This window comes from Pseudonaja textilis, chromosome 7 (assembly GCF_049901715.1).
Source record: "Pseudonaja textilis isolate UNSWEBS1 chromosome 7, rPseTex1.2, whole genome shotgun sequence".
Lineage (NCBI taxonomy): Eukaryota > Metazoa > Chordata > Lepidosauria > Squamata > Elapidae > Pseudonaja > Pseudonaja textilis.
Genome location: NC_141996.1, coordinates 55,087,294 through 55,096,574, shown reverse-complemented (window position 1 = coordinate 55,096,574; position 9,281 = coordinate 55,087,294). Strand labels below are relative to the sequence as shown.

The following is a 9,281-nucleotide window of genomic DNA, read 5'->3' as shown; positions in this document are numbered from 1 at the left end:
TGTAAAACGCTTTTTCCAAGGCCTTCATAACTTTGAAATATTGTTAAATAAGTGGTTGTAAGTCAAGGACTACCTGTATGTATAGATAAAAAAAATATTCCTAAAATGCTTCAGCTTCTTTAAATTAATGGAATGATGGACATCCACTGTATAGTTTTAGATTACAAATCATGACATGAAACTAGGAGTCATTGACACTGATACTACATATGCCACACGTATAACCAAAAGTACGGATTCAGTATATAGACAACACCTTTGTCATAACAAAAAAGGAACTGCTAGAAAAGACACATAAAACAATAAACAAAACTTCAAAGGAATAAAACAATAACACAGAGCCAGATTGGCCTAGTGCCGTGATGGCAAACCTATGGCATGCCTGCCAGAGGTGGCACACAGAGTCCTCTCTGCGGTCACACAAGCGCATGCCTCCTGCCAGTCAGCTGGTCTTTGGGTCTCTGCTGCGCATGAGCTGGGGGCAAAGGGCAGCAGGACACACATGCATTGCATTTTGGAAGGTCACACACATGTGTGCTTGCTCTTTGGGCACTCAGTGCAGAAAAAGTTAGCCATCACTTGCCGAGTGGTGAAGACACTAGACTAGAAAAACTGCTATTGTGAGTTCTAGTCCTACCTTAGCCATGAAAGCTAGCTGGGTGACTGGGTCAGTCACTCACTCTCAGATGCAGAGAATGTAAAAACACAACTACCTTCAAGGCCAAAATGTTTCTATATGAGAGGAAGTATAGAAAAAGAGCACACAAAAAAATCTTAAGAGTGGATATAAATTGTGTATCATCCCTTTGGCTGCAATGAAACTACAAATTAGCTAAAATGACTTATTTTCCTGTATTATAGCTAGCATGAATTTTTGTCCATGTCTCTAAGAAATATATTCAGAATTTAAATAAATTATTCAATTTTCTTGAATTTCATAATCCTCATGATCCAAAAGGAAAAAGGGAAAAACGAAGCAGCATAGCATGTCTCCACTAAGTGTATTGCCACCTGCAGTTGCTGCACTGGGCATTCCAATTTTAATATTTGCTTACCAAATCTCTGAAGCACAAGTATAATTCTATATAAAAATTTAGATTCATTAAAAGTACCTACATGCTAATAGATGGAAGGCAAATGACTTTTTATATAATTGCTTTCCAGTTGCCTTTTGGAAAAACACCTTTGGGACAACAACAACCTGGATGATTGAGAATCTCTATAGACTGCTTTATAACTAACAAAAATAAGAAATAAGAATCAGAAATAAGACAGGATTCATGTACTATTTATGCTAATTAACCTTATAGCAACATGGTGTTTTCTGTCAAACTCCATCTGGAAAAGTAATTAATTGGGAGATAACACATTAAACTAATAGAAAAACTATTAAAATAAATCTCTACCAGATCAATTTAGAATGGTAAGTCTAAGTCTTTTAATATCCAGCCATCTGGATATTACCATAACAAGATACAGCCAATGGTAAATGTGGTCACCCTTGTCTGTTTTGGAGAGCTAAGGATAATCAGAACAAAGTAATGTTGAACTATAAAGCAAAGTTTGAAATTTGACTGTTTATCAGGAACTATGGTTGTAAGAGGGTTCTAATACTGAGAAATTGGAAATACGATGTTCCAGATGTAGAAGACTGACTGTTGGATATGTATATCTGTTTTGAAAAAGGCATTCTCTAGTAAAATGCAGCAACATATGTCACAATGGCTGAAACTTTGTGGTATAATATTTTGTTCTGTCAGATTATTGTATTGATCAATAAACCACTATTGTTTAATATAATATATAAAGTGGATTTCACCCTCCTACTTTCCCCCTTTTTTAGTTTATTTGGTGTTGGGAATTTTCCTAATTTTTTTCCCTTTCCTTTTTTTGTTTTGTTTTGTTTCTATTAATGGTTTTAAGATTAAAGATTGTTTTGCTAATTGTGTATGATAAGAATGTGCAATGAAATGGCATGATATGACTCAGCCCTGACATATAATTGTATGGGAGACTACCTATTCCTACCAGGCCTGAAGGCTAGATTGGGAAGTCAAACCAATAGTTCAGTTTATCAAGAAAACTGCATAGTTCTGTCCATGAAGTCAACCAAGAGTCAAGCTCAACTCATGGTTGGTTTTTGTTTTTCAGGTGAAACAAAGGATTGTATACACAAATGTTGAGAATCAGAACAACTTACTTAAAATATTCAAGATTTTTATTCATTTTATCCAGTAGCTTGTTTTCCATTTTTTAACAGTTTATTCCCTACTTTTAATGGCACTGCTTTAGGAAAGAATAAAACTGGATAATAATTTTCTGGATATTTTTCCTATTTGCTTTTCAACATTGACATTACACCTATAGTGTAATATTGTACAGAGTTGCAAGTAGGGTATGTCATAAATGTCATTTAAATTCAACAATTTCCATAGGAGTTAATTTTTCCAATCACAAATCTGTGAAAATCATCAAAATTTTACTCCTTTAACCCATTAACACATATTTACAGGCTTGAAAGTTATCTACAAATAAGATAATTTGTCTTTTTCCGCCAGATGCATATATTGCAAATTGAATCAATTATTTACAAGTTAGAAAGCAATCGTTTCCTTCTATACATACGGTATATTATCACCTCAGCAGTGATTAAAATACACTTCTGGTGTATTTTAGTGAAGTTCGTCATTTCAATATGAACATGAATACTTTATGCTGCTCTGAAACTATAACAAAACAAAGTCTTCCACATTAATTGTTGATAAAACTTTGCCTTTGGATTTTTTCACAATACATCAGATTATTCATTATGTCCAAAATATACATTTATACTCAAATTTGTTTGAAAGACAGTCTCTATTTTAAAAAATATATATAAAGAAACTCATGTGTATACATATGTTCATTGTGTGTAATCTTGTTAATTCTTATAAGAAAATAATCAAACTTAAGAGAAATTATTGTCAAAAAGATGTTTGAGAGCTTGCATTTTTTTTCTAAATAAAGCAAATGGCAAAGAGACAATCAACCTGATTTCAATGGAAATTTCATGAGGGAAGTTTCTACAAAAGGAAGAAAATTAAACATACAAACAGCTATTGACAAATTAGCAGAAATGTGATGTCTCATTTCTTATTAAAAAAAGGTTGAATTGCTCTGAAGGTAGGCAAAGTAATCAAGAATAGATACACAATTTTGGAACACATTTACATACTATATAGCTTAATAAATGATTTGGATTTTAATTTCATTATGCCTCCTATATCTGGAATTATAATTGTTTTCAAATGTGATGGAGGCTGATTACTAAGAGGCTACATATATTCACTAATAAAGTAACTGTAAGCTAATAATTGATAAGAGCAACAGCTAAGGTAATTACAATGAAATTTAAAGAAATGTTTATGTACAAAAATACATTGTTTCTAAGAACTGGAAAAAGTTCTACATATTAAATGTATTTACAAGCTTTGATTTTCACACCAATTAAAAACACATTTATTTTGTCATTGATTTCTGGAACAAATTATACACAGACAAATACATCAGATTATTTCAAACATTTTAAAATAATCATTTATACAATAGATTTACAACTAAAATGTAATCAGTTGGTGTAAATGCAGTTTGTTGCACCATAAATTCAAACTAGGACCTTAAATTCACCTATAACCAGATTGCAAAAACAATTAAGGCTCCCTGCAGTTCTTGCCTCTTCAGTTTACAGTATGGTATGGAAGTTTGTGTGTATATACTGTACATACACACTTACTCTTTTACTATATATATGGCTCTGCAGTCCATAATAAATTAACAACTGTAACAGAAACAGAAACTTTGGTGTTAAAAATATCAGGTGAAATATTCAACAAAATCAATTAACTTAAGACCTAATATCTTACACATAATCACTTAAGTATTAGATTTGGGAACAACCTTAGACCAATTTTTGTGTCTTCACTCCAAACTAAATGAATTGTGTGTTTAATTTTAATTTAACCACTTTTGTGCCTCTTTGCTACTTGTATCAAGGTGTGCATGCATATATGTGTATGTGTCTCTGCATATTATCCCATGTGTTGACAATGTGATTCTCTATATGGTACAAATTCAAAAGCATCAGCAGATTGATAAATCTGTTATGTTCCAAGGCACAGAAGAAGTTAAGTCTTCAAGAAACCTCTCTCTCTCTCTCTCCCTCCCTCCCCCTCCACACACACACACACACACACACACACACACACATGCATTATTTAAAATCTTGTCGATAGTTATGGGTTTAAGAATCGCTCTATTACACAGAAATTTGGAAAAATACCCTGGTCCAGGAAATCAGACAATCATGTGACTAGAAAGGCACCCACTTCAGTATTTAATTGCCACACTGCAAGACTTACACTGTCAACCTGAAATATCATTTGAGCAGGAACCTAATTATTGAAGCTGCTCAAATTAACGATTTGCGGTAAGCATCTTTTATTTCATCAATAGAATGACAGAGGAAAAAAAATCCCAGAATTCATTTTACATAAAATGTAACAATATTATCTATCAGTTACAAGTATCACTGTACATTTAAATTGATACAATTGTCTGATGCTTCCAGGGCCAGTAAGGAATAAGTTGCCATAGTGTTAAAATATCTCAATGGTGAACTATCAGGTTATGATCTTTTAAAGTGCATTTATATTCAAGTCTCATGTGCATATTTTTACACATTTACAGAGAAACGTCATGTGACATTGACTTCCAAAATGTGATCATCTTTGCTGGGAATGACAAGGATTTGCATGCCAGAGCTGGAATTGAAGACCTGTCCAGGGGAAAATGATTGAAGTCGGGGCATGGGCAAACCTTTGTGTTCTGCACTGGCTGCTGAATGTATGCTTCCTCTGCTCTTTATGCTACTGTTGTCAGCTTGATCATCCATATTTTTATCCACAGAGAGATTATCATTTTCAATCCAGCTATCTGTAAAAAAACATAAAAAATGTGAAGGTCTATTTCACATTCATCTATCGATATTGTTGATTATAACTAGTTTGCTTGCACTCATAATTAACTAAAATTATCAGAGATTATTTATGAATGCATTTAAATTAACATAAGAAGAATATCTGACAAATTTATGACATCAATTTCATTAAAAAGAAAAGAAGGCCAGCCAGGACACAACTCTTCTCAATGTTTTCACAGATAAAACTCTGAATGCATCCCCACTGAAGCGTATGAAAAGTCTAAGTTAAGGAGTTCCTGAAAAGAGAAGAGCTATCTATTATAATACAATTTTGTCTTTTAACCTGGTGCCTTAACATAAGGCAACATACATTTCAGACCACTTACTGGAACTTCCAATGCAGAAGGAATAATCAGATCATTCCCAACTTTGGCAATTTCCAGGTGTGGTCTTCAAATCCCAGAATTCCACTGCCAGCACAGCAATAGATGAAAAACTGGGATCTGAATCCCTAGTCCTGGAAGATGTCAAGATTGGAAAACACTGGATTAAATCAGTCTTTTTACCAACAAAAGATATATATTGGCAGCATTCAAAGAAGTAATTATACTTCATCAACTATGATTGCTTGGGGGAGGAATTTTGGATACGGGATTGACTTAGAGAAATGGCAGAAATTATGGGTGCAAAACTATAAAATGACAATGTCCACAGCCTATAAAGAAAATTTGTATAAGATGTTTTACAGGTGGCATTTTCCCCCGACAAGGATTGCAAGAATGTTCAAGAACAAATCCGAAAAATGTTGGAAATGTCATCAGAAACCTGGTTCATACTACCATATGTGGTGGACTTGTGAGGATGCTAGAAAATATTGGACTAAAATCCGCATGTGGTTGGAAAAAATGACAAAGAAGCATATAGATTTGAAACCGGAGCTTTTTCTATTGGAAATCTTACCAGATGTTTATAGTAAAGATTTGAAATATTTGATTGTAAATGTGTTAACTGCGGCTAGGATTGTATTTGCAAAAAATTGGAAAAATGAGAAAATTCCATTGCAGGAAGAAGTTATAAAGAAAATATTGGAATGTGCTGAGATGAGTAGATTGACTTTTGAAATTAGAGAGCAAGAAGATAAACAATTTTATATAATTTGGGATCTTTTCTATCAATGGTTGAATGATGAAATACAAAAATAGAATATTTAGAATGTTAGACAATAAGGAATAATATTGATTTCGAGTAAATTACTTAAATTATAGTTATCTCATAAGGCATGATTGAATAAAAGTAGTCAAATCTTTTTTTTCTTTAATAATGATACGAGGATATATAAGTTTGGATTGATAATAAGAATTATTATGTAAGGTAATTGTAATTGTGACTACGAAATGAATGCACAAAACTGATGAACCAACCGACTCACTGTTTGTATATAAATAAGGATGAGAGCTGATGTTTTTATGTTTTGTTTGTTTGTTTGTTTGTTAAAAAAACAATAAAATTGTTTTTTTTTAAAAAAAGTAATTATACTTCATCTACATGTCATCAGAACAATAGTTTTATAAGGAGAAAGATATAATACCTTAGATGTGATTATTGAAGTCTCAAACACCTACTTTTAGTTACTTTTTTGTTGAGTCATTGTTTTGTAGATATTCCTTTACCACAGGGTTGTCAAACTCAATTTCATTGAGGGCCACATCAGGATTGTGGTTGACTTTGGGGAGCTATGGTGGGCGTGGGTGTGGTAGGCGTGACCAGCTCCCACTGCTGCTCTCCTTGGTCAGGTTGCTCATGGTACGTACAGGTGGGTCAGAGGGAGGCCCATTCCATCTCCTTACGAGGAGACCTGGCTTTGTAACCAAAGCATCCTCAGTGATAGGATGGGAGACCACCAGGAGAGGTCAAGAGGGGACAAGAGGATGGCAAAAGGCAGCAGGGCTGCTGGTGTCCAAGTGTTCAGGCAAGATTTACCTCTGACCCTCACTCTCATTATTATCTTCCTTCCCTTTTTCCTTCTCTCTTCATTCTTTCTTTCTTTCCCTCTTTGTCCTGTTTTCCCCACTGAAAATAGCTATTTGCAACACACAAGGAGGGGATACTTTCCTAAGAGCTCACAATTCAATAATACCAATGTGCACATGAGGTATCTCAGAGTGGGGAAAGCCATGGGGGGGGGCTAGTGATAGAACAGGCCCTCCCACTAAGATACCTCATGCTTCTTACTCCCTTCCTGCAACAAGGACTCACCTTGCAAACATCTATCTCCTCTCTTTCTTTCTCTGTTTCTTTGTCTTTGCTTTAAGGGAGGAAGGGAGAGGACAGTAGGCTGGGAAATGCTTTGTGGCAAAAATGGATATTCCTGGCTGCTGTATCGTGCAGATTCAGGCACCTATCCCCTTTTGCAGAGTCAGGGACCCAAAAACTTTCATTCTCAGTGTCAAAAGTGTTTGCCGGTCTCCTGCTTCTCCCTCCCCCACTACTTTCCACTTAACTACTTAATGAGACCTTGTGTCCCACAGAGCAAATGGGACGAGACAGAGAGAAAGAGAAATCTAATTTTGTGTGTGTGTGAGAGAGAGAGAGAAGGGGGGGAGGGAGGGAGAGGGAGAGGGAGAGGGAGAGGGAGGGAGGGAGGGAGAGAGAGAGAGAGAGAGAGAGAGAGAAATAGATCTGTATGGCGTAGGGGACAGGAGCCATCTGAGCAGCGAGGCAGGGGGGGTGTGGACTATGAAACAAGGCGGAGGATGCTGAGCACCCAGCAGCCCAGCACTGTGCCTTGCCACTGCAGTGAGAGACAGAGAGAGGGAGGCTCTCCAAAGTGTGTGTGTGTGAGAGAGGTGGGGGAAGTGAGCATGTAATCCCTGTTTTAGTTGGGTCATTTAAGCTGCTGGCAGTGGGGGAAGAGGGCAGGAGCCACCTTAGCAGCTGTTTTTCTCCTCGTCCTCCTCACTGAAGCAGCAGCATTCTCTGCAGGACAGCAGGGCCTCTCAGTTCTCCCCCAGCGCAGCAAACTCCAGCTTCAGTCAGGGAATTTAAGCTGCTGACAGTGGCAATCAGCTAATCCCCATTTGCCACCTCCCCAACCAGCCAGCCAGCCAGCTGACCTGCTCCCTGCCGGCTGGTGTAAAGCCTCACTGTTCTTCTCCGCACCCTTCTCCTCCACGCACCAGGGCCATAGATGGGATTGGTTCCTGTACCCAGCTGATTCTGATTCCACGGCCACAAACAAAGCCTTCAACTGAGCAAGGAAGCACTGCGGGGCCAGGCCCTTCACACCCGCGTCCAACCCACCAGAGTTCGCTGCACCGGGGCAGGAATGAGACCCTGTCCTGTGGAACCTGCTGCCGCTTGGGCAGGGAGCACGACGAGGAGAAGAATGACGAAACTTTGCGCCAGCTGGCAGGGAGCAGGTCAGGTGATGCAGGCTGCCTGGTTAGGGGGCAATCATTAGGTGGCTGCCACTACCAGCCAGTTAAATGCCCCACTTGGAGCTGGAGTTCACCATGCTGGGGAAAAAATGAGAAGCCCTGTTGTCCCACAGAGCCCGCTGCTGCTTCAGTGGGGAGGATGAGGAGAAAAACAGCTGCTCAGGTGGCTCCTGCCCACTTCTCCTGCCGCCGCCACCAGCAGCAGCTTTAATGCCCCAACTAAAGCAGGCATTGCACGCTCTCTCTCTCATACACACACACAGAGTTTGCAGAGCCCCATACCCTCTGTCTTGGTGCAGCAGTTGTGGCACTTCAGTGCCTGGCTGGTGGGGCACTCAGGTAAGCCGCTGCAGGGCATAGAGGGGGCAGCTCCGCACCCCCCCACCTCGTAGTCCACCAATGCCTCGCTTTGTGGCCATCGCACCAGTGCGTTGCTCAGCCTCCTACTAGGTTATGGTGATGGGGGTGGAGGACGAAGCAAGGCAGGGGGTGCAGAGCTGCCCCACCTACCCTGCCCCAATCCAGCTTACCTGAGGGCCCTTCAGACAGGCCAACCCTCACCCCCCACCACCACCCAGGGCAGCCATATCCCTTCACTAACCTTTCCAGCTCCTTTTGCTGCCACCTCATGCAGAGCAACTAAAATAGTCTGTGGGACTACGGTAAAACAATAGTTCAGCTTCTCTCACACAAAAAAAGATCTCGCGAGGTTGGAAGGTCTGAACTATTTTTTTTACCCTAGTCCGACAGACTACTTTAGTTGCTCTACATGTGGCGACAGAGAACGGGGCCTGTGCACATGCACGCATGCCGGGATGGTGGGGGCCAGGCCAAAGTGATGCAGGCTGGACCCTTATAGTTTTCAGGATAACCACGTGTGCCGGATC

At 38.8% G+C, this 9,281-nt stretch overlaps 1 protein-coding gene across 1 annotated transcript in view; it reads right to left on the bottom strand.

Annotated features, from left to right (window-relative positions):
- Positions 1–2,200: 2,200 nt before the first annotated feature.
- Positions 2,201–9,281, bottom strand: part of TRAPPC10 (trafficking protein particle complex subunit 10) — a 78,601-nt gene continuing 71,520 nt past the window's right edge. Inside the window, exon 23 of the mRNA XM_026713658.2 lies at positions 2,201–4,971. Within this exon, the coding sequence (XP_026569443.1) occupies positions 4,733–4,971 (239 nt within the window). The 3' untranslated portion in view covers positions 2,201–4,732. The remainder of the gene's footprint in view (positions 4,972–9,281) is intronic.